The sequence below is a fragment of the Pelecanus crispus genome, chromosome 1 (genome assembly GCF_030463565.1).
Source record: "Pelecanus crispus isolate bPelCri1 chromosome 1, bPelCri1.pri, whole genome shotgun sequence".
Taxonomy (NCBI): Eukaryota; Metazoa; Chordata; class Aves; order Pelecaniformes; family Pelecanidae; genus Pelecanus; species Pelecanus crispus.
Genome location: NC_134643.1, coordinates 3,675,203 through 3,700,056, shown reverse-complemented (window position 1 = coordinate 3,700,056; position 24,854 = coordinate 3,675,203). Strand labels below are relative to the sequence as shown.

The 24,854-nt window shown below is 46.6% G+C and overlaps 1 protein-coding gene across 1 annotated transcript in view; it reads right to left on the bottom strand.

Moving 5' to 3' along the window:
• The window catches only part of PLXNA4 (plexin A4), a 427,136-nt gene that overhangs the window by 17,353 nt on the left and 384,929 nt on the right, over positions 1 to 24,854 (bottom strand). The window contains exons 22-27 of the mRNA XM_075727571.1: positions 21,895 to 21,961; positions 19,586 to 19,732; positions 12,128 to 12,287; positions 5,185 to 5,288; positions 2,930 to 3,029; positions 157 to 347 (exon numbers count right to left, since the gene is read on the bottom strand). Coding sequence (XP_075583686.1) covers positions 157 to 347; positions 2,930 to 3,029; positions 5,185 to 5,288; positions 12,128 to 12,287; positions 19,586 to 19,732; positions 21,895 to 21,961 — 769 coding nt within the window. The remainder of the gene's footprint in view (positions 1 to 156; positions 348 to 2,929; positions 3,030 to 5,184; positions 5,289 to 12,127; positions 12,288 to 19,585; positions 19,733 to 21,894; positions 21,962 to 24,854) is intronic.

Sequence of the window (24,854 nt, the reverse complement as noted above, 5' to 3'; positions counted from 1 at the left end):
CCTCCATGCTTGGAGCACTCCTCTTGCTCTATTTTGGTTCTCTCTTTATCCCCCTTTGGCATCCTTTGAGCAGTGTCACATTTCTTGTAGGAAAAAAGTTCCACTGCAACCTTTAAAAACTCATTTCTCACCCTTTTCCCCACCCCCACCATGTACCTTGGTGGCAAGTAGCCTCGTCAGGTAGATCTCAGAAACCATCTTGCTGCCCCGGTCACCCTCTTTTTGGTCACCATGCTCATGGTTCTTCACCAAGTGCCACATCTTGACTCCACTCTCAAGGTCAGGGGTGATCATGGGGGTGCGGGAGCGGAGGCTATCCGGGCTGCCTGTGTAACGGATCATGTTTTCTGCAAAGAGAGATGCATGTGTCTCAGGCCTAATAGCACTCGTATTGGGATTAATGGGTTTCACCAAGGAAATATGTTAATGAAATGCCACCTAATAGAAGTTTTTCATCAGACAGGCAAGAAGAATCATAGAATCATAGAATCATAGAATGCTTTTGGGTTGGAAGGGACCTTGAGAGATCATCGAGCCCAACCCCCCTGCAGTAATCAGGGACTGAACCTGTGAACTTGGCGTTATTAGCACCATGCTCTAACCAACTGAGCTAACCCGGCTGGTCAAGAAGACTTCTTCTGTCTGAGTTTGGCAGCAGGTACCTCTCCCATTCAGTATATGGAGCGGATGCTCATACAGATTCTGGTGTGGGGCTGAGACAATCACAGCTGTTGTGTCCACCCTGGGGTGACACTAGTTTGGGTCTCTAAAGCAGGAAGGCTGTACCAATACTGTGATGTCCCTGTTCACACAAGCTCAGCATTTCCATATTAATATTAAATAAATTGCCATCAATCAGTTTGTAACAATAGGTGGCAAGGGCATATCTCCTGCTGAAATTACAATGCGAGACAGAGAAGCTCTCAAAGCAGCTGTATGGACCAGGCCTTATTATCAAAGCATTATCTTATGGCTGAGTGATTTGCTCTGCAAAGACAAGGGATGATACCAAGCCAGAGATGATGTAAATGTCTACACTGTTAAATTAAACAAGGCTCAAACACTGACTTCCAGTTGCCCATGCTCTTTACCTCTTATCATGTTCCCTGGCAAAGCTTTGGCCTGGAACAACTAGCCCTGTCAGTGTCAGACGCTGCCCAGGACTGATTCAAGGGATAGTACCAGCTACTCATCGTAACCAGTATGGACAAGTACAACTTGTTTTAACTGTATGGATGTTGGCCAAACCATGCCATGCTGCTTGGTGTTAAGGCCAGAAAGCAGGCCATGGCCTTTTAGCACAGTATATTGACGTAGCTAACATGACCTTTTGCCTAGCTCCCCATCCCCAGACTTAGGAGGAGCTGCTTCCCCCCCTTCTTTGGCATCAAAGCAATCCAATAACTCCTGCCCAGCCGTCTTCGTCACTCCCTGGTCCAAAATCTTGTTTTGACAGAAAGTAAACCAGAACTGCAGGTGGGCCTGCACAAATTTCCTCTCCAAGAACACATTTAGCCTCCAAATTTTACTTTCCTTTGCCTCTGAGTGATGGCATGAGGCATTCCCCTCTCCCTGACCTTCCAGCAATGCTGCATAGAGTATTTTCCAACCATAATTAACAGAAGTGTTGCACCTTTCTGTAGCAAGATCTGAATCAGCCTCATTAATGCATTACCAATCTCTACATATTAATTATCAGATGGAATATCCTTTTTCTCTCTGGATGCTGTTTTCTTAATTGCAATTAACAATCACTTCTGACCCACCACATCTTCTCCTCCCCCTGCATTCTTCCCCACTCCCTCCTCCTGAAAAATCAAATGGCAAAAGAATTAAAGAAATCCAACAGAAATTAACCCCCCTCAAGTCTTCCCTTTCAAAGGTCACTGTGTCTTTCAGTAATTGCAACAACATGGCAAAGAGAATGAATATTAATAAGGTCTGGTGGATTGCTTATGTCCTTGGAGAAAGAGGAAGGGGGCTCCTCTGGACATTGAGTAACTGCACTTTCCCTCAAGCTAAAGGGAGTTAAGTAGGATCAGAGATGCTTTCAGAAATTAAAAAATAATAACAAAATGATATGACAGCTGCATCCAAGTTGGAGAGTGGTTTTTCAGAACTCTGGTTGCACATTAGAGATGTTTCGCTTTGCCCTCCAGCATCACCATAGTGAGACATGTCCTGGGCTGCAATTCTAGCGCAGGGGAGAAAGGTGTGTGATGGTGTGAGTGAGACTCAAGTCTCTGTTTGGCTCTACAGAAGAATTTCCACCTGGTCTCTATTTCACAGCTATCTCATTCTCAGTTTTCTCATGGGTAAAGTGGGAACAACAATCCACTGCCTTGAGATATACTGATATAAGAACTCAGTAAGCCATTTTTTATTATTATTCCAGGTGCAAATCCCCTTGGAATAATAAGATAGCTGTGTGGGACACTCAACACCCACAATGAGATATAACTGTAGACAGGCTATGCCCTACGTAGGTTGTGGCTGCTTTTAGTCCCAGAGGCCTCTCATCTGTGCCACAGATTCGTCTTCACAACAGACCATGCTCCAAGGACTTTGCCCACCAGAACGACTGAGTCCATACGGTGTGCCATGCTTCCCCCTTGCCCTGTGCAAACTCTAAGAGTGAGATTCAGTGATCTAAAATGTAGGCAGCTAATTATATAGGTTCTTCCTTTTGTTAATGAGGCAGGAGAAGTACTTCCTAAGAGCAATCCAACCACTTGGACCAGCAGCTTGGACCGGATGCCTAAGTTTTAGATGACAAAATCCTTTCCTCCTGCCATTCCTCAAGCAATCACACCAACTAGTCGTCTGCCTATCATGCTCTCTGCTGGTGCTCAGTGTCTTGTAACCACCGTGACATTTGGGACCTCTCCTCCAGTGCCTTCTCAATCCGTATCAGCACACAAGCCCTTACCGTACTTGCTGGCTGAGGTCCGGGAGACCGTGGAGTTGTTGACTGCATTGTAGGCAGTGACTTGCTTGGAGACTAAAGCTACCACAGATCCATCTGGCACCTGTAGAGAAAAAGGGACTTTGTCAATAAGCTTCTGAAAACTGGCTGAGGAGCATGCCAAGGACAGCAGAAATTCAAGGAGCAGAAACTGAGCCATAAACCAGTGTCACTGTTCACAGGACAGTAGTTCTGGCCCAAAGTTTCAAATGCTTTCTTCAGTGGGTCTATTAACAAAAAGGGACCAAATCTCCTGTTACACCACTAGAAGCCTGCACTTGGGCAATAAGACAACTGATGACAAAGCAGGCTCTGCTCCATTCAAAGCCCAGTGATGACAATGTGAGTCTTTGCACTGACCTCAGTAAAGCTGACAGTTCTTCACAAGGAAGCTTTTACGCAGAACAGGAGCATGAGAAGAATAAAATCATCTGAGCAATTTCAAACATCAAGGATGGGATGTCCCATAAGATGATAAAACGGGTGTGAAATTTTCTGTTCTTACACCTCGATTGCAGGTGGTATCTATGTACCTAGCTCAGAAATTAATATCTACATTTTCCACTTCGACTGATCCTGTCAACTTCTCCATGCACAGTCTCCCCCTTCCACGTGACAAATGCACTGCTGGACTGAAGTGACTACCACAACTTCCTTCTCTGCTGTGTCAGAGGGTCTCAGACAGGGGAAAGCAGCAGGTTTGGAGTGTCTTTGCTCAAGGATGTCATGGAATAGTGTTTCAACAGACAACGAAGCTTTCTGAAACGAGCCAGACTTTCCATTTCTACAGCTAGATGATTCATGTGGGTCCCGTATGAGAAATGTTAACAAGCCAGTGGCTCAGAGGAACCATATCAGGAATATCTGTGATAAATAAGACATCATAAAAAGGAGAAGGGGGAAAAAAACCTGCTAACAACGTCTAACTCTTGTCTGTATAATAATAATAATTAGCACTTGCACAGAGTTTTTCATCTTCAAAGCACTGCAGAGGCTAATTAAATAGCCCCTCAGCAATCATGGAAGGCAATTATTGGCTCTTTGTAGTTTTAGCCCCACACTACAGATTGGGAAACTGAGGCAACAGGAATATCAGTGTCTGTCCCAGCATGATCCGTGTCTGCCCTCAGGACAGCCAGGGTAAACGATGTAGAGCCCAACACCCTGGCAGCTGAGGACCTGTTCTGTCCCAGCTCATCCATACAGCTGGGAGCTCATTGCCTGAAGCAAACAACTGGAAAAAGCATAGAAGGGAATAAAATTATGCCTGGTTTGTTGGTGAAATAAAATAGAAAACATCCCTGCTCCCCCTGAAAAAAAGTGTTCTGGAGTCAGCCAGCAATGTTTCAGTCAATCTGAAGTGAAAAGTTTTGCTTCCTTTTCAAGTTATTGCTTGCTGCCTCCTCAGGTCAGCTCTTAAATGACAAAAAAAATCTTGTTATGAAACATAGATTGCTGAGGTGTGATTAAGGAAATGACAAAATTGTCAGCATTGGATTAAACTTAACGAGATACTTTTTTTGTTTGGTTTTTTGGCAAGGGGGAAAGGAGTGGGGGAAGCTTTTGACCAAAACTCCATTTTTCATTAAATCTACCACTTGTGTAAGATATTTTTGGACATCTTTAGCCCTGTCTTGCAGATCTCAAGGTCATGGAGAGATGAAGGGAAGCCCTGTCCCAAAGCAGGTCACATAGACAAGGACAGGGATTGAAAACAAGGGTTCCTAGGTCAGTGACAACTCCACTGCACCATGGTCTCCAGTCATGCTGCTTTCCTCCTCCTTCTTCCAGACACTGAGCCTCTTTCCCTTCCATTTTTTTCTCTTCCATCCTTCTGAACTCTGCTAGCATTATCAGTCCTTCGAAGCATTGGAAAAAGGGGGATGGAAGGGCTTGTTTTCTGTTTGTCTACATAAGAAATGTTAACTCGTGTTGTCCTCCCGACCACATCTCCTCTTCACATCCTTCACTCACCAGGAATATCCCTCCTTTGAGAGAGAGAGAGGATTTTTTCTTCCCTTGGCTTCATCTCTAATGTTGTGTGGGGTAATTACTACAAGGACAGTGGAACAGGATGGATGTACTCAACACAGGGGCTATGCCCAGTTATTGCCTGCTCAACCATTGTTTACCTCTGCATCTTAGATAATAACACTTTGCCCTTCTCCTTTCTAATTTTTTAGCTGATCTACCTTCTACCCATCCTCTCACACAGTTACCTGATAGTGTGCCAGTGTGTTGAGTCTCTTCCAGTCATTCTCTATCTTGGTTGTGATGTCTTCATCCTGCAGGATCATCCTTGCCCCGCTTGCTTGCCGCCACTCTGCAAGAACAGGGACGTTGAACTCTGCTGTGCAGAGTCTCTGAGATAGGGGGCAGAGCCCTGGTAATCCCTGTGCCCACAGCCCATGTAGTCACACCTGTGCAGGCTGCATCTGTGTGGCAGCGTTTCAGTCATTGCCTTTGCCCTTGGTCAGATGCCTCTAACCACACACAATGTATAAATGCACAAATGTCCAGAGCCCTCTTTCCAGAGGGAAAGAGAAGACAAATGAACCATTAAAAGTTCAGGAAGATGGTTCAGGAAAGTATGCAAAAATCATAGCCATGTGGCAAAGTTCAGAGTCAAGTCCTAGGTTATCCAGACTGGTTTCTTTACCCTTGATAAAATAATATTGCAATCACAAAACAACTTTTACACAGAAAACACCCACCGCTTTAAAGAGTGACATCATATAGAGATCAGAAAAGAGAACAGTTGCCTACAGAGATGAGAGGGCCAAGGCTAGGGCACAGCAGCATGCAGTGGTGAGCTCTATACAGATAAATAAAGCAATGACCACAGAGCTGTTGATCCAGTGGCAAAGCTGAACAGAGCAAGGCCTGGTGCTTTAGCACCCTGATTATCCACAGTGCTTAACTCAGCTTACTCCCTGGCTCTGATCTTGCTCCATTGTGGCTGTTTCCAAGACCAACCTGTCCTTGCCTATGTTAGCCATCACCATGGGACAGGAGCAAATGAATGTCACTTGTGTCAGGGATAGAAATTCAACCCTGGTCCTCTTTCCCCTTTCCTTTAGCAGCACAGACACAGCCTTTATCAACACCTGAGATATGTCTAAGTGCCAAGACCTAGCCACAGAGAGGGCTCCCCCAGGCCGAGCAGTGTCTTGTTCAGCACAGCACCAGACCCTGTACTGGGCTCAGTTCATCTCCATTAATGCCCACACAACACTTCTTGCTACTCAAATCTGGAAGCGATGGAGAGCAGGAAGCCCTTAGCTTTGGGCACAGGAGAGGCACAATGGGGCGAAGAGCCAGACAGAACCAACACCCTGCTCTGTGGAGCATATAATCTCTACCAGCCTTCAGCACTATGCCTGTGGGCAGAAGGGCTCCAGTTTCTGACCACATCCAGTTCTCCAGCCTTCACCCTGAAATGATGAATGCTTCTCTCCTTCTGCAGCACTGGAGCACCCCGTCACTTCCTGGGGTACCGCCTTTTGCTCAAATCTTGAAGGATGCTCCAAGTGGAGGACTGTCACAACTTTCCCCACAAAGGACTCACAGACTTGCCCACATGGCATAAACACAGCCAAAAGGAGAGAAATGTAGTATCACATGGTGACACCAGGGAAAGCTGTGGCTTAACCACAGACAACCTGGACCATCCAAAGCTATCTTTTTGGTTGTCATGTCTCAGTCACAGTGATCCAACCACATACAGTTTAGCCAGAGCCAAAGCAGAAATTCTATTCATTTGCAGGAGTTAATTAAAATGAACTCTTGGATATGCAGGCATCACCTGCCACCCCTGCTTATTTCTCCTAATATAAAAATGCAAGGACCGTTGCAAATTTCTTTTGGTTTCAGCAGTTTTCTTATCACATAATTAAAATGTATTGGGAAACCCGTCCTTGCCTTTATTATTCATTTAAATTAGCAGGAAGAGGTCAGCTGCTGTGTTTATTGCTGGATGTTACTTTGGCTGGAGATACTCAGAGAGTAAGCAAAGGTTATGTTGGCTAAGCACTGATCCTGAACTGCCCTTCATTTGCTCCAGCTCCTTAGATCCTCACCTACATTATCCTTGTGATGTCCGAGGGTGATGCTCTCTGTTCATTCCCAACTGGGCTGGAAGCTAACTGGTTCCAGGCATTTCTGGGAAGAGGACAAAAATGCTGAACTTTGGGCTGGGCTGGGAAATGCCACTCTTATGAAGTGCCCCACAGAATGCCAAAACCACTTCTACTGCCACAGAGTATGTCTCGTGCCTTCTTCATGGTCTCTTGGGGACGGTGTCTGACATCTCTCCTTCAGGGCTCTGCATATTACGATGGTCCTCCTCTCTTCTGACTCATCTTTGGGGAGGGACACGCACTCACGTAGTGTTTTGGGAGGGGTGCACAGGTTGTCAGTGCTGCACTTGGCTCTGATATGAAGGGTTGGCACAGCTTTCCTCATTCTGTACTTTATTTGTATTCAAGGGCTGGATAGGGTCCTCAGAGCAGCAGAAGCTTTCCCTCTGCTCCAGGGGAGCTGGGGACATCATGGGATGTCCCCTCAAGCCCTTTGTGCTCCCGCACAGACACAGGGTATTACCAAGCCTCTCCCCTTGGCCTTCCTGCAGAAAGGTGCCATGCGAGGAAGAAGGAAGGCCAGTCTGACTCAGCCCAAGACCTACTCCAGAGCAAGACAAGGAGGAAAACACACTGCAGGGCAGGTTCAGAGCATCTGGCTTCAGTTTTGCAGCCTGTTTGCCCTGGCCAAATACAAATCACTTCATCACGCATCTCAGCAATAGGACCCCCCGCTGTGGTCCCCAAACGCTTCCTAGCCTCACAGGAGCACTGCACACTCCCCTTCTCCACAAGCGCCAGCTGAGGTGGTCAAACACTGATCCGCAAGGAAATGTGATGGCTGTGAGCAAGGGAATGGGAAGGGAGGGTGCAAAGGAGGCAAAGGTGACCCTGACATCCATATTTGCAGCACTAAGTGAAAACTGTTAGCTTTGTCCTCACTGGCAGCACCCTGTCCCCTCTCTCATCAGATCTGCACACTCCTCTGCGAGCCAGTACAAAGGAGAGACATACTCCAATCCAATTTGTTACACTTCCACCTTCCAGAGAGAGGGAGGGAGAAGGGGAGGGAGGTAAAAAATCCCATTATCTTTATCAAGCCTTCCAATCAGGAGCAGCGGTAAATGCAAACTCAGGAGACAGCTGCTGTGAAGCCTTTATATTTCATTCAGCAGATAGTGTATCTTTTTATTGCACGCAGGAATTACTTCTTCTTTTTTTTCTTTTTTTCTTTTTTTTTTTTTTAAGAAACAACCTTTCTGTTCAACTTGACTGGGAAAAAGGAAATTCCAGGGGCCTTTGACAAAGAGGTGTTTCTTTGAGCTGTAGCAATGCCTGGCTAGGGAATGACTCTATGGGGAGATGGGGAGCTGTCCTCCTGCACTTCAAATCCTATAGAAAATGTTATACTTCCCTCATACCTTCTCTCTGATCCAGGTCATCCTGAAGATGCTCGTTGAACAAGGGAGAAAAGTGTAGCAAAGAGTAATTTTTCAGGGGCAATTGAAATACCCAAGTGGATGGAACACCTGCCAGCTCACTCCAAATGCCTTCATTTGAGCTAGTCATCATCAGTTATACCATCCTTTACAGGCACTTCTAGGTCATGATGCACACAATCCATTTCAGTCAACTGTTCATGCCATATACAGTGCTTCCCACCCTTTTCCTAAAGACCCTAAGTCTCCCATGAAGGGCTGTGAAATGGTTTGTAGCTGACTGTGCACAGCAATGGCATGTGGAACAAGTGCATGTGGCTTACCCAGGCTCGATGCTTATTTCATGATCACTTGTGCTCATAAAGATTAGTCTGAAGAGCTGGGGGGCTGCTTACAGTCCTATGAGTATTTTTAGTCTTCCCAATAATTTCCATGTGAGAGAAAAATTGGCATAGGAAATAGAAGAATAAATCCTTTGTCTGTATGCTGCAGATGCCAGCACAACCAGGTGGGTAGGAAACAAAAAAGGGTAAATGTCCAGTATGTGATGACCTCTAGGGAGAGAGGAGAAACTCCAGTCTGCTTCTGCGGTGGAGAAAGGACCACCATGGTTGGGGAAAAAAAAAAGTTCATATCAGAACGCATAGATGGAAGATACCTGGAAAATATTTCATCCTGTGTATGTAAGTCGTCTGCCTTACTGTAAATACATTACAGTTAGACCCAGTTTAAATGGCTCCTAAAGGTTGAACCCCTCACCTCAGTACTGCACCATGGATGAGGCAGTGAAAGCTTGCCCTGACATGGTCCACAATGAGCCTGAGACAGCATCACTGAGTGCAAGACAATCAACCTAGCAGCTCCCATCACCTCAGCAGTCCATTTCAAAAAGCAACCAAAACACAGGGAAGAATGAATGCCTCAGCATGGAGCCAAATTCCTGTTTTGTGGTCCTCACACCCTAATGCTTTCCTAAAGATGGGGTATTTTATTTATGGTGAGGGCTTTAAAAATAATAACAAAAATAGCCACTGCAGAAAGAAGCCTTTACTCAGAGGGCTGCAATTTGGGGTTTGGACTAAAATGTAACCTCAGGGTGTCCAAAATAAGTGCTTTCAGCTGACAACCCCCTCCATGAGTTGTCTGGGTAACTGCAAAAAACATTATGACATTTGCGACACATACAAGTCACTCTGCCTGCAGCTACCCTGCATTTAACAACTCAAAGTAACTCATTAGCTTGTTTGCTTTCTTCCACGTGAGCAATCTGGCCTTAGTATGGACAGAATGCCCAGAAAATTGTAATGGTAACAGAAAACGGTGATGCTGTTTAGAAAACCATCGATTTCAAGGCCAGATTACAGTCATCTGCTCTGACCTACTATTCAGCATGGACTGGCAGGACTGATCCAGCCACCTTTGCAGTTCTGAGCATTCAGCCTGGGGCAGGTCGATCCTGAGAGCTCTGTGCTGCTTCCCAATGGCCAGCAGTGCTTTCTGCTCTCCCCTTGCTGCTTTCATTGTCGCCAAAGGATGCCAGGTGCCAACAAACATCTTTTCCTGCAAAGAGGCTGGGCTGGAGCTGTGGCTCGACTGCATATCCTCTTGTTCCTGCTTCACCCATGCCAGTCCTACTCCTCCCACCTTGTTAGCTGCTGTGCTAAAGGAGCCTGCAACTGTACTGCTGATGGCAAGACTTTTGTACTAGATGAGGGGGGTTCTGTGTTTTGGTTTGGTTTTCCGGGTTTCTTTTCCCTAACTGTATCATCAATGCTATTGGCCAAACAGCTGCTTATTAAGCAGTCTCCTGTCAGAACAGACAAGTCTGTCCTCTGAGGGGTGCACACGCTCATAAATACTTTCTGGAACTTGCTGGTCCTCAGCACCACTCAGCAGGTCAATATTTCTTAAAACAGTAACAGTCCGGAATGCAAAACTGTCAAGCTCCAGCTGGGACCCTGCACATACACACTTCTGTATCTGTCGGTTTTCAGAGCTACAATAAAATCTGTGGACTCCAATTTATCCCTCATATTTACAACATGCAGGTAAAATTCCTGCCTCGCAGTACAAATACATCATTCATCCCTGCAGCAGAACAAACTACTCGCATACCCAGTCTGAGATCCGAACGTTATGGGCTCTGTAGCCACCATCCAGCATCAGAGAAGTCAAGAGATCTGGCTGTAAAACCTACTCCTCTGGTTTACCGTGCCCTGGCACCCTGCCCTCTCCGCCCCCATGCTCACCCTAGCACTCACCATTCCCCTGCTGATTCACAGCAGCTCCAAAATCACCTTGGGTCCTTTCTTGATGATGTATATTATCTGTTCTTTATTGCTGCTGGTTTTGGCAGCTTGTTTCGTTATTCTAACTGCCTTTCCTAAGCAGGGATCTTACTGCAATTTCTGTCAGGAATCCCCTCCTCCCCTACACATACGCACACATATAGATACTTAACTTTAATCCCTGACCTCTCATTCCTGCCTCCATTATTGCTGTGAATTGTTTCTTGGCATCAGTCCATTCCTTCTCCTCTTGGTTCCTCTTCTACTTTACTAGGTTTTATAGACTCCATCATTTTCCACTCAAGTCTCTTTCACTGAAGGTCACTGAGGGCAAATTCTGGCAGATACAGCCACAATACAATCCCCAGCTCCCTACTAGACACCTCAGCAGTGCCCTGAGAAGATTTTTCTACATACTTCCACAGTAGCCTCCACGTGTAGTATCACATCTGCCTCTCGACCCCAACTTCAGACATCTCACTCCTCCCAGCATCCTTGCTCCAGATTTTGGGCAGAAATAGATTTTGGCCTCAGAGGCACCCCTGCACTGGGCCATACAGCTCCCTCTGTATCCCAGAGCTCGACAGCACAATTACCTAGAAATGCAAGTGAAGCTGGTGCAGCTCTTCCCACCCTCCAAACAGAGCAATGCATGAAGGAGCAAACGACTGAGAAAAAACCCATGAACACCTAAACAGAAGACTAATTTTTCCTTAAGACCTCCAAGTCCTCTGCAGAAAGGAAACCTTAGAGCAGCAGCTCCCAGCCCTGCTGTTGGTGGTGGGGTGCTGGCAAGAGAGGGAAGCAGTCAGGGGTGAGATGGATGCAGCCCACTGAACAGAGGATGCTTCATCCCCTTTCCTGTGCCCGCACAATGGGTAATTAATACTGCTTGGGCTGTGACTATCTCAGCAAGAAGATATATATAATCCAAACCCTCACTATTCAGAGAAGAAGTAGGAATAAATCTCTGCAGCCTGAACACTGCTGACAATGCCACCCTGGGCATTTGGTGCTCTTTTTTCAGGAGTCTTAGGCAGGACAGAAAGAATAGCCCCAGTCAATAGCCCTTTCCATACCCTTGTCCAAGCTGATTTCTGTGGGCAGAAAAGCAGGATGGCTACTGGTCTTTTTAAGTCCTCAAGGCCAAAGATTTCATAAGCCAGGATCACATGCATCAATTTAATCACTCTCTTCTGCCCTCTCACCATTGCTGCTTCTCTGCCTTGCACAAGCAGCACAGGTACACCCAGTCTGAAGATGTGGTGCTTGCCCCAACAAACAGTGTCTAGATTGCATTTGGCTGTCTCCCATCTCCTCTCTCCCCTCTCCCCCATGCCCAGGGCGCTCACATACCCAAGTCCATATCCGCAGCTTTGGGCCGGTGGGAGCAGGGCACATTCTTGAAGATGGCATCGAGGATTTTCTCCTTGACCTGCGTGATGGTGTCACAATTCAGGATCTTCACCGGGATCTCAGGGCTGTTCACGTTGTCAGGGTTCACGCAGCTCAGGACCTGAGAGAGAGGCAGTGAGACCCACCACACATTTCACAGCAGCACGAGTACTCCGTGGCCACCCTTCTGCAGCCGCCTTCTTGCAGGTCCCTGCATCCCACAAGCCACAGGGATCTAGGGTGCAATAAGGGGAAAAATGTGTACCAAGAGTATTCCCTCCTTCGAGAGGGAACAGAGACCTGGTTTCGCGCAGGGGGATTGCATGCATCCACACCTATGCTGCTCTCAACCCCTTACCACTGTCTGTGCCCAGGGATTAAAGGTGATTCAGGATCTGGCTCTCAGCTAAGTGCTGTGGGCTCCCAGATGTTGCAGCCAGTGACTTGGGGATGATGTGAAGGTTTTTCTGAACTTGTGTCTCATGCCACTTGTCTCTGTGAGGTGAAACTACTATACCTGTGGGAACAGCCCCTTAGATTTGAGCCTCATCTCCTTGATATCTTCACTATACTTAATAACAGAAAGCCCATGAATACCAGCCCAGGTTCTGGTGCTTTGGGTAAAAATGGCATTCACCCAGATGGTACCAGACAATGATCATTGACACGCTCTTTTCATAGAAACAATTAAAAATGCAATCAGGCCTGACCCTGGTTGGAGCTAAACTGATATCCAGAGCTTTCCTTGGCCTCTGACCCATTCCCTGCTCCCTACAGAACTGACAAGGTGACCTAATTCAGTAGTGGCCTCCTTGCATTGCCACCAACTTTGACAATTCAGGTAAAAGTATTCTTCAGTCTCTCAGACTTAAGTTTTTTCCATCTTCTGCACAGCCATGGGCCTGACCAAGACCCTCCTCAGAAGAATGTTATTAATTTGAAATGCAGGGCTTCTTAGAAAAAGAAACACAAAACAACAACAACTTCTGCTTTCACACACAGAACAAGAAAATTGGCCCAACTAGAGAGGCCTCTCATTTCTCAGAAGGAGAATATAATTTTCTCCAAAGACTCTGTCCAAGAGTAAATGCAAAACATACGGGGTGGTGAGGGAGGGAGCGAGGGAGGGATGCCTTAAACACATGCAACACAGTCTTTAACAGCAATCTGCCCACTAAATCTTGGCCATGTCCGTGTCGAGCATTCTGCTCTCTCCTGGCTACAAGAGTATGAAGTCTATAAACTTTTACAAACTTAGCACACCTTTGCACTTGAAAGGAGTGTTCAGTGATGCTCCTGGCTATATACGGTCATTAAATGTTCCTATGCCACTTTTACAAGTGCAGACATGTTAGTTTTGATGCCTTAGACAAATTCTACCCTGACTGTAATTTCTCTTCTGTAGTATGTAATAGGTACTGGACTCTCCCTCACTTTCCATCTTAGCCTACTAAGATGCAGTGAGATCTCAAAGTGGCTTGAAACTGGGTGAAATCATATCAGTATAATTATATATTGGCTCACCAGGCTCCCTTTGGTGCTGTTATGCTCAACTAAGAGGGACTTGTGAAGATATTGGTTGCAAAGAGTTCTGTGATCTTTCTGGATGAAAGGGGAGATGTAAATATGAGATATTGATTAGATCATAATGCTATTATTTATATGTCACTTCCAGGAGTATTGAAGAAGCATCATTCATATAATAATAATAGCAGCACAGATTTACAGTTCTGTGGCATCTTTCATCTCAAAGGATCACAGAACTATACATAAAAAGCACTGTTGAAATGCACCCAGTGTGGAGGTTATTAGTTGCCCGCCTCCCATTGCACATCTGTAGGGAAATGAAGCAGCGATGGCAGGCTAGGACAGCTCTTTTGAGAGTGCTGTGGGGGTCATACATGGTTCTGGAGACCAAGTTACTCTGCACATCTCTCTCAGTAATCTGAGCTCAGCTGAGGTGAACTGACCTGAGGCCAGTCACAGCAAGCTGTATGGTGTGATTCATCTCTGATGCAAACACCTGGGGTTCAGTTCAGTTCCTCACATGAAGGCACTTAGTGCTCTTTAAAATAATCTGGGCTACCCTGCCAGGCATCTAGCTGCTGGTCCAGAATGGCCAACATCTCCTACCGGTGCTGACCAGTGCCCGTCACACCAGTACCCACCATGCAATGTGGACCATCATCTGGCTGGAAGCTGACAAAGGTGATTCACTCTTATAACTTGGTTTCCCTTGAATTTCATATGGTGCCAACTGGAAGATGGCAGAAAAACTCTGCCTGGGGGAGCCATGATCATTCACACCCTGGCTACTACTAGTCCTTGCTCTCCTTTGTTGCAGCTCAGTTGGAAGAAGGAGCAGGGAAGGCAATATTTCAAAGGGCTGTGCAGAGAGAAGTTTGCTTTTAGTGGTCTCAAGCATAGGTGGGGCAGCTGGTGGTACCTGTAAACTCCCAGACTCCAGTGTGTTCATTTCAATGACAGTCAAGAAGCTCCTTTCAACATTTTAGCAAACTCAAGCATTGCTTATAGAAACCAATGCCCTTCCCAGAGCACAATGGCTTTGACATATATGCCCCAGGCTTCACATCAGCTCTCAGTTGGTGTTTTCCAACTGTTCTCTTGTGGAGCACTGAATTTTTCTCAGTCCAAAGACTTCAGGAATGTTGCAGGCTGCACCTATGTATTGCACACAATAAATAGCTCTTTTTTGGAGATTGTCATGGGCCTTATAGAAGTCACCCTTACACCACAGATTGAAAATCTCTGCTCCCTATCCAAAAGACTGCAGCTCCTAATCATAATAAGGTGTTTGCAATGGAGAGAGAGATTCCTACCACTTCTGTGGGAATCCTCCCAAGGGGTTCTCCCCCCAGCTTTCTGTAGATTGTCCCTGGTAGGAGATGACCAGGAGAAAAAAATCTAAGACTTGGCTTTATCAGTGTAGCAGAGTTCAGATGCTCCAGTCTCACTGGAAGAGTAAGGTTTGCCCTGTGCTTCACCCCGTGCTGTTCTCATAACAACCAGTGTAAGACAGAGAACTAATCCCATTGCTCCTGCAGCGCTGCTCAGCTATGTCAACGCAATCTTTGATGTCAACTGGTGGGGAAGAGACCCCTGAGATGGCCTGTGTTATATTCCTACATGATTAGTCAGTCTGAGGGAAGTTTTTCAAAGCTAATCTCCTGAATGCATTCACTGTTACTGCGCCATCACCCACTACCTGCCTTTGAGCCCTGTGGGGCCGAGCTAGCAAGGTGGATGAAGGGGAGAGGAGACTTCAGTGTCACTCAAGCAGATGCTGAATGTTTTGCTGTTAAGAGGACACCAGCACTTGGCATCACTGTTCTGTCACGCACTGAGGTCCGTGTCAGCATAGCATAAGGGTGGTGCCAGTTGTGGGGTCAGCATGAATAGGTATGGAACTGGGAGCAAGCGGAGTAGTAATCTCCAAGCTCTGCTCTTCCACTGACTGTGTATGACCTTGGAGCATGTCATCTCACTGGATTTGTGTTTACTGACCTTTTTCTACACCCTTGGGCTTTTTTTGTCTGCCAGCCCTTCCTGCCATGAGCTGTCTCTAAGTGTATACATGCAAGGCTTAGCACAGCTAAGCCCTGATCTCCGCTATGGATTACTGGCATTTAAATAGTAAAGGCACAGCTTGTGATTACTCATATGGGGACCCTGGCTCTGAGTTCTCTGCAGTGTTTGAGTGGTCTGCCCTGAGATCAAGACATTGCTACAGTTTCCATCTCAGGGACAGACATCTTTCTCTCCCTTCCAGATTGGACTAAGGAAGGTCCAAAGGGGCTAGCACACAGTGAGGCTTGGCAGTGAGCAAGGAGGAGAAAGACCCCCAAAAAGTCCAAGCATGGGAGAGCCTTCTTATAACTCAGTAATGTCTTCCTCCCTGTCACCAAAATTCCCTGAAAAGCCTTAACTAAAGGCAGGTCAAAGCATCTTTATCCATCTGGAATACGTTGTCAGGAGAGATGATCCGGTTAGGCTCTCAGCACTGGAGCCACCAAGGTGTGCAGGGAGCACGCAGAGCATGCCACTGCTCCAGATGTACTGGGCAGCTCCCACCTACCACCCCCAAGCACTAATTAGCCAATACTCCCAACAGCTTCTGACACACATTGAGGTCTTTGCTCCCCTGCATTATTTGTATCAACAGAAATGAAGCTGATGCAGGAGATGGATGGTCTTTCATTTCCCAGTGACAGCGCAGCAGTGGCAGTAGGGAGTGAGGTTTTTGCATCTGGACTCTGTTTTGGTGAATGGTTAAAAAATCATGGATTCTGGCAAAGGCAGATGGCTGTTAGCAGAGATGAGATCTTCCTGTCTCTCATAGATGGAATAATCTAGCTGGGTTTTTAATAGCTTTGCAGATCAGAGATGATGAGCGCTGACTGCTAGTGAAGACATTAACACAAGAGGGTGTTTCTCTGAGGAGAAGTAGGGAGAAGACCTACTGTTTAGCTGCAACACATTTATTCTAGCAAATCACATCTGTAATTTGCTTAGCTTCTCCTGGACTGAAAAATCCCTTGTAAGTACAGAAATTGTTATAGACTGCAAAGACCCTAGGCCACTCAGGGCGGCTTCCTTGGAGAACTGTTGGACCTGGCAGACAGCAAATCAGAGCTATCTGTTTTGGAGAGAAATCAGACTGAAACAATCTACATTTAGTGAATGAGGTGTGTATTGTAAAATCAGTAACTCCAGATGTCTGAAAGTGCTCTGTCTTCTTTTTTCTCCCTGGATGAGTCAATTTCTCTGGATCTGCTTTTCACTCAAACCATATTTGAAACCATGACTTAAAATATTTGGTCATGATTAATGAAGGCTAAAGAATAAATGCCTTCCAAAAGAAGCCCTGGCTTTGTCTTCCTGGAATAATGACAATAAACAGCCTGTTTCAATGTGCCATGCTGCTGGAATTGTGATTTAACTCAGTCAAGCAGTCATCTAGTACTCATGAAAGGTGAACAACCCAATGAATTTTAGCCACACACACCACAGACTCACAGTGGTGACCAGGTGCATTTGGTAGAGAGCAGGAGACATTGAGGGAATTCCTATATTACAAATACTGAATCAGTTCTTGCTTTATTTCATTACTAAATATTTTTAATAAAAGATGACAGACTGCTTAAGGAAGGTAGAGGAAGGGCAAAATAAAACAGAACTAAAGAGAAACAGAAAGGAAGAACAATCCTATTCAAATTCTGCTTCTTCTTAATCTCCTTCACCGACGCTGATCTCTGTAAATCTGCTGAGATTCCTATCGGGATATATTTGTCTGCTCTTGAGATGTAAGAGGGAGAGCTGATTAACATCAAACAACACAAAGCGAATGGAGGAGAGCTTTGTTCAGGCTGATGTATAATTACTACCCTTTGCTGGCTGCTTTATATCAAGCCTAAAAGGATCGGAGGGATTTCCTTTGGTGAAAGCGATCAGTCTGTGTCTGCATTTTTCTTCCTTTTGCTCACTCTCTCCGTGTGAGATCAGGCCTCCAAATTGCTAGACAACCACACGTAACACAAAAGAAGCACTATGCTGTTGATTTAATAAGAAAGTCACGTTTTTAATATGCAAAATAAAATTGTGGTCTTATTTAAGAATAAAGTCTACCCCCTCATCAGACTTGGATTCAATCAAAGCTTGGCTCTAGACTGTCTGTAGTTACTGAAGAAAAGCAGACATTTCCAGCATCAGCCCACCTGACCTAAGATCTAAGACAGGTCAAGGAACTAACATCAACTGGACACAGCTCTCAAAGATAGCTAAAGTTAAGTGAGATGAATGTCCCTCAATTGAAGGTGCAAATAAAATAATCTGGTAAATTCAGAGCATCTTCAGCATCCTAAAATTTGGGGTTGGGGTTTTCCAAAAACAAAAGCATGGGAAATAAAGAAATTACAAGGATCACTGAAGACTTGGAAAGTGTTCTTCATCGCACAGAGACTTAGAAGCTCAGTGGATTTAGTGTATCCAGGAAAAAGTGAAGGCCTACAAACACACTAAGAAGAGATATCTAATGCTCTTTAATTGATGCTTTTTAATCAAGTGGGAAAAGGGTGTAATCTCAGAGTAGAAGCTAAAGCTGGAGATATGCAATGTATAACTTTCACTATGCAGACAATTAAATTTTGAAGCAAATGACTCAGTGACAGGGATTAATTTTCTTTCCTTTGAAATCTTTAAATCAAGTTCATTTTACTTTGACTTGTGATTACTCAAGAGGAATGGCTACATTAGCTCTAGAGAAGACCTAATAGATCCCTCCACTGTGTACCTCCAACATATTCCTTGATGCTGAAATCTTCATTGGAGAAACAGATTTTTCTTTTTTTTTTTTTTTCTGGTGAGGAAGATTCTAGAGAAGATCCTTCCAATATAGCCTCATAAAAATTATTTTTGCTGTCACTTGCAGAAGGCCATGGGCTTTGCGCTGACACAACACCACAAGGCCTCAGGATGGCTCTGGGCTTGCCGTGCCCCGAGATGAGTGTCCCTGTGATCACAAGTGTCCCGTGGCCAAGGGCCTCGTGCCCGACCTGCCTGAGCTCAGCGCTGGGGACACCCCACATGGCCAAGGGCTGCCGCCCCGGGCAGGCACTGCCCAGCAAACACCAGCCCTTTGTGTGCCCGGGCTGGGCGCTGGGCAGCTCTGCCACGGGTGCTGGGGACCGGGGAGAAGGGAGCAGGTGATGAGGAGAGGGGGGATGAAGATACCCCTGGGGACACCCAAGAGTCAGGAGGAAGAAACCCCACCATGAACATCACGGTCCTGCCAGGGAAGAGCTCAGGGTGGTGACAACTTGCAGTGACAACCCCACCTTCCTGCTGTAGGAAGACTGTTACCCTTGACTTACAACTCAGAGGGATGTTGGAAGAGTGGGCATCACTCCAGGGAAAAGGGGTAGATACTAGGAAGTATTTTGTCTAACAGAACAGAGTAAATTGCCCATATCTATTGTCTTCACATTCACAGGCATATTCATGACACACACTTGTCTTCCAGTGCTCCCAGACCTTACCTAATCCAAGCAATGGTAAAAGATTGGCACTGTCAGCCTACCCTGCAATGAGTGCAGATGCTTTCAGAGAACAGGCAATGCTTTTGGGAAGCTGGAGATGCTCTGGGCATGGGGCAGAGCACAATGACAGTAACTTGGAAGCAGCCATCTTTGCAAACATGCTTTGCAAGGAGATGTTTCAGCCACAAACTTTGCTGTGTTAGGGGATGCAACAAGTCAGTCTTCAGCAGGGTTAGCCTGCTGGGCTACAAGAATAAATCGTCCCAGAGGGTCAGCATGTCCATCACTGGCTTCTTTTCTCTAAATCCCCTTTTGCTAGAAAAGGCTGGACAAGCATATAGGAAGGTGTGCTCAGAGCACTCACCAATGTCTTGTAATCAATCTGCTGTCGGATAAGCTTGTCCTCACTCAGTGAGTACCGGGCCTCCCCAGTGATCGAGTCGATGGGACCCTTTTCCATCTGCTGCTTGATGGCACAGAAGAGGGAGAATAGAGGTTCACCAGCACACTCCTGCAGGGGTGAGAGAAAACCATGAGGTGGAACAGGAGGAGCAGAGGTGAGAACCCAACCTGCATAGCATCTCAATGACTGCCACGGCTTGCCATCCCCAAGCACTTGAGACAGATGCATCAGCAGGAATCAGTTTATTCCATACAGCCCGGGAGTAGAGGTGACCCTCCACCTCCACAGAGTGCAACCGGCCCTCTCAAGTGTCCTGTCATGGAACAAAGGTAGTGCTGCCTGGCAATGCTGGGGCTAGCAGAGCCTTGCAGGAGCTGTTCAAGTGATTGCCACCAGGCTGGAGCTTTGCATGGGAGCAGGTGGTGGGATGGGTTCCAGAGGACCTGCAGACAGGTCTGAAAGGGAGATGGACTGCTGGTGCCCCACTGGGGGTGTCTGGGCAGAGTCCACAGTCTCCCTGAGTACCCTCACGCTCGAGACAAATAAGGATGCTCAGGCAGGAGCATGACCCAGGGGAGATGTGCCCCTGGATCTGTACAGTTGCATCGGTAATGTCAGACGTGTGGGGCCCAGCACAGGACAGCAACAAGCAGCCCACAGGCAAGGCCAGCAAAACACACCTCTTCCTAATTTCTCCTTCCCATCATTCACACTCACTGAACTCCTCTTCCCACACTTTTCCTAGCCTCTCCTCCCTTGCCACCCTCCCTCTGCACATTTGCTGCCATGCACCCCTCCTTGTGCTTTCTTCTCTTGCTTCCCCCTTCATGTCTCCATCCTTCCTCCCCTCCTGCCCACCTTGCCCTCTCCCCTTGCAGTGTGTCCCAACTCAATGAGCGAGGTCATTTTCCTCTGGTGTAAATCCCAGCAAAAACAAGTTAATAATCTGAAGCAAAGTGGCCCCTTTCTCCGTTCCTACACCTGTCTCCCACTTAATTAGCTTATCTGCCAGCAGCATATTGCTTCTGTGTGCCTGTCTCTTGCCCTTATCAGGCCTCTGTTCAGGCTAAGGCAAGAAGACAAGTAGCTGAGTGGGGGGAAAAAAAGCCTATTATAAAGGCAGCGCTTTAGAGAGTCACCTCCTTATATCCTTTCCCTTCAGCTGAAAGCAGGAATCTGATACTGAAGTCACCAAAATTACCTTCCAGGGACCTTCAAAACTTTCCCATGTGTTCATCCTTGGACAGGTTGTGCCTGGGGAAGGCTCAGGGGAATGGGATTGATTTGTAAAGCCTTGAATTGCCAGGCAGAGGTTGGCTATCCTATCCAAACAGGGCTGTAAGGTGTAAGAATATCTAGCAACTGCATTGAGAGTGGGGGAGAGGTCCAGAGCCCAGCTCCTTCCAAAAAGGCTGGCTCTGAGTTTGGTGCCTTGGCAATTAGCATGCCTGAGGCTCAGTGTGGGTCCTCAAGAGGAAACTGCCACCACCCAGCAGTCAGTGGCAGGTCTCAAAGGATGAAAGGCTCTTTTTTTACTACACACCACCCCAAGGAGGCCCTCCAGGAGAAATGAGAGGGCTCAGGGGGTGTCTCAAGCCTTTTCACTGGTTTGCTGATGAGCATCCTGCAAAGCCAGTGCTATCTCCTACTGGGATACAAAGCAGCAACAGCCTCAGTCCCTGCTGGGCTCTGGATGCAGCAGTCAGGTTTACATGGTGTATTGTGTCCAGCCCTCTGTACTCAGAGGGTGTATGGCCATGCCCAGGGCAAGCTCAAGGCAGCCTTATACCAAGAAGAGCTGGGGCTCAGCCCTAATTTAAACTAAGCAGGGATCTGGTTATGGTGTGGGTAAAGCTGGTTAAGTATGATGGAGGCACTGGGTATGATGGAGGCACTGGGCCTCAGTACTGCCTCTGAACTGGGTGGTAGGAGATGTCCACCGAAAATATGTGACACCACGCGATGGAGATCTGAGTCTGCTAGTAAAAGGAGAGCATTTTCAATATAGGCCCTGAAATCCTTCCTGTTTCAGCAGTGACCCTTAGATCCCACCTCTGTACAGGAATAAGACCGACAGGCTGCCTCTCTAACAAACTGTCCCTCTTTGTTCTCCCTGGACCAGAAAAAGCCCCTCTCCCATGAGGCAGTGAGCTCTCTCCTAAGAATAAAAGCCTTTTCCTTTATACTTGGAAAGTTTTTGCCCCAACTAAACCTTGCCAAGAAGAAATGCATTAAAACAGCTGTTCATCCAGGCATGCTGCTCCTCTTACCTTGAGGAACTTGTATAGAAGGAAGGTGAACCAGTTGGTGAGCATTTTTTCAGCCACGGACTCTGTCCTAAAATCAGCCCAGGAGAAAAAGCAAATTGGAAATGAGTTAGTTATGCTCATCATATCAAAGGGCTAGTCAAAAGATTGGCTTTGTCCATCTTACCGCCCAGATCTCTGAGCCCCATGGAAAGTCTGGCATGACACCATCAGGATTAAGGATGTCCTAGGCTCTCTGTTTTAGCTCTGCACTTAGGAAACCTTCAGGCAAATCCTTACTGCCCTGTTGATTCTCCTCTGACTAGGGAAGTCCCCGTATGTCTGTTTCTCAGTTTCTCCATCAACGAAATGGAGATTACAACATTTGAGGGAACCTTCTCAGAGGTGCTCAGGAAGGATAAATCCATCAAATATGAGGAGCTCGGCGCTAGGCCATATGACAAGTAGGCTGTATAAATACTTAATGCAGACAGATCTAAATCACCAGAGAATAGTTATCTGGCACTGATTATCTCCCTGGCATTTGGGAGTGATTATACTCCTCAATGTGTCAATGTGGTGCATTCACAGAGCTCATCCTGTTACCCTTGAACACTCTGTCCTCAATCAGACAAAAATCTATCTTGAGTCTTCAGGGTGAACTTTTCCTACAGAAGGACCGACTCAGGCCTGTAAATGCGGTTTGGACACCAGGAGCACAGGATAAATCTCTGTTGGCTCCAGTACATGCAATGGTGTTGCTCAAGAAGAAAGCAAGAGTCCCTGCCTGGATGAATTAAAGTGGGGCTTGAGTAGCCTTGTCCTGGCTACCACCAAAACCACCCAGGGGTTCTCACTCAGGGCTGCAGCTTGCTTTTTATGTTCCCTAGTCCTTCAGCATAAAGTCGATCTTGCTTCCTCTGGAGCATGGCAAGGGTTTGCATCACTGGAGCTGTATGCTTGGAACCAGCCAGCGACCTTGCCTGAAAAGAGTCCTGTTACACCAACACAGAGTAAGTGACAGTCCCTTCCCTAGCTAAACACATTGATCTTTAGCCTGGTGTCCACTGGGATTTCTCTGTTCTCATAGGCACGTCTCGCTTAGGTGGTGGGGATGGTAGAGGAACGCGTGGTAATAGGGGGGTGTGTTGTTGCTCTTCTCTTGCCTGCAATCAGAGGTGATATGGTCCCAGTTTGCTACCAGTTTAATGCTGTATCTTTTTTTGTCTATAGTGATCATTGCTGTGTCTCTGCCTAGAGACTGCCTCTGTCCAAACCAGCCTGTTTGCCCTTTATTCCCCTTAAGGTCAACATCACCTAGCTGCTGTCCTCCATTGGTCATGGTATGATATTCAATTCCAGCAATCCCCATGCTTATCATGGTCTGAGGGAACGTCACCCAGAAGAGTGCTCTTTCCAGTGTTCTGGTGTGACACCTGGGACCCCTCACATGGTGCAAACTGAGCATTACCATGAGAAAAAGAACTGAAATCCCATTGTGTTATTGCTGTCTGCCATGATGACTTTGATGTCTTTGAGGCTGTAGATGTCACGTGGGATGAACACTGGAGGCAAGGTGGGAAAATTGTTCCAGCCAGCACCTTTCTCCTGTCAAATGCCAACCAACACTGCAGAAAGGTGTTGGAAGATTCCCTTTCATCCACAGAGTTGCAGAGAGGGAGGGAAAGCATAAAGTTGAATCCAGCTGCTCCAAATAATTGTCTGGGGACTTCACACCAACATCTGAATCCCAAGGCACTGAGCTATTCACATGTTCATCGGTAGACTCTGTTCTGGTGCTGCTCAGTGCAGGACCTCCATCTCAGAGCACAAACCACATCTCTGACTTCTCCTTGTGTTTTAAGTGCTTGGAACAGTGGAGGTGCCTTCTTTGTTCACTGGCTCTCCTTCCAAAGGCCACATTTCATTTCCAACAAAGAGGACTAGAGTTAGAAAAGAGCTGGAAGAAGGAGAAAGAGGGAAGATGGGATGCTCAGGACAAGGCAGGAATGAACAACCAAGGAAGATAAAGAGATGGAGAAAGGGGAAGAAAACTGAGAAAATGGAGGAGACAGTTGGAAGGAGGCAATGCCATCCAGCATCAGAGGAGAAGCACAGAGAAGAAGCCTGGGGACAGATGGAGGGAGGTCACCAGCCAGGCTGTAGGGCTTGAATCACAACAGGGAGTCAACTGACACCAAGCCCCTGGCTTTGCTACCCTGAATGGCAGGAAGCACCTTCTCCTCCTTTTTTTGCTGGTTCTCCATAGTGGGCTGCATGCCAGATGAAAACCCTCCCAGCAGGCAACACAGATCTCTTCCCTGCCCAAGCTGTCCATCGCAATCAGCTGAGGGCTCCTCAAAGTTGGCTCTGAGCAGTGGCAAAGGCCATCCATCTCCAGTAGACTTCCCCTGATTTTACTTAGGGTCCTGGCTTGAATCACAAGGAGTGGTTCAGACTGTGAAAAGGGGGTGAATATGATCCTAAAGGGAGAAGAGGTAGCATTTCCCTCGGAAGGGAAAGCACATTAATTACGAAGCAGTAGATTTCTAATTCAAGGGTTTCCATACAACCTTGGTGGTTAAAACTTAGACTTGGCCAAGAAGCACCAACCCAAATTTGTGCCTGATATGAAACCAGTTCTGTTTTCCTGCTTGGCTCTGTTACTGGCTTCAACGAGCTCCCAGCACCAATGCTCAGGGAGAGACAGAAGGTCCCACAATGCAGCTGAAGAAGACTCTCCATGTGTCTGTAGTTAACTCATGAACCAGAAACAGGGCAAGGCTGTCCATGTCCCAGGCAGGATAAGGCAGCAGCTGACTTACCAGATATATAATACAGCCTGTTCTATGTAATATACTCATAGGTCCTACACAATGCAATTGGAGTTTTCCGGTTAAAAGGAAACATAAGCGTAAATTAACATCTTAAGCGCACAACGAGTTCAAAATAAGGCTTAGGAGGCATGGGCTCTTGCTGCCCTT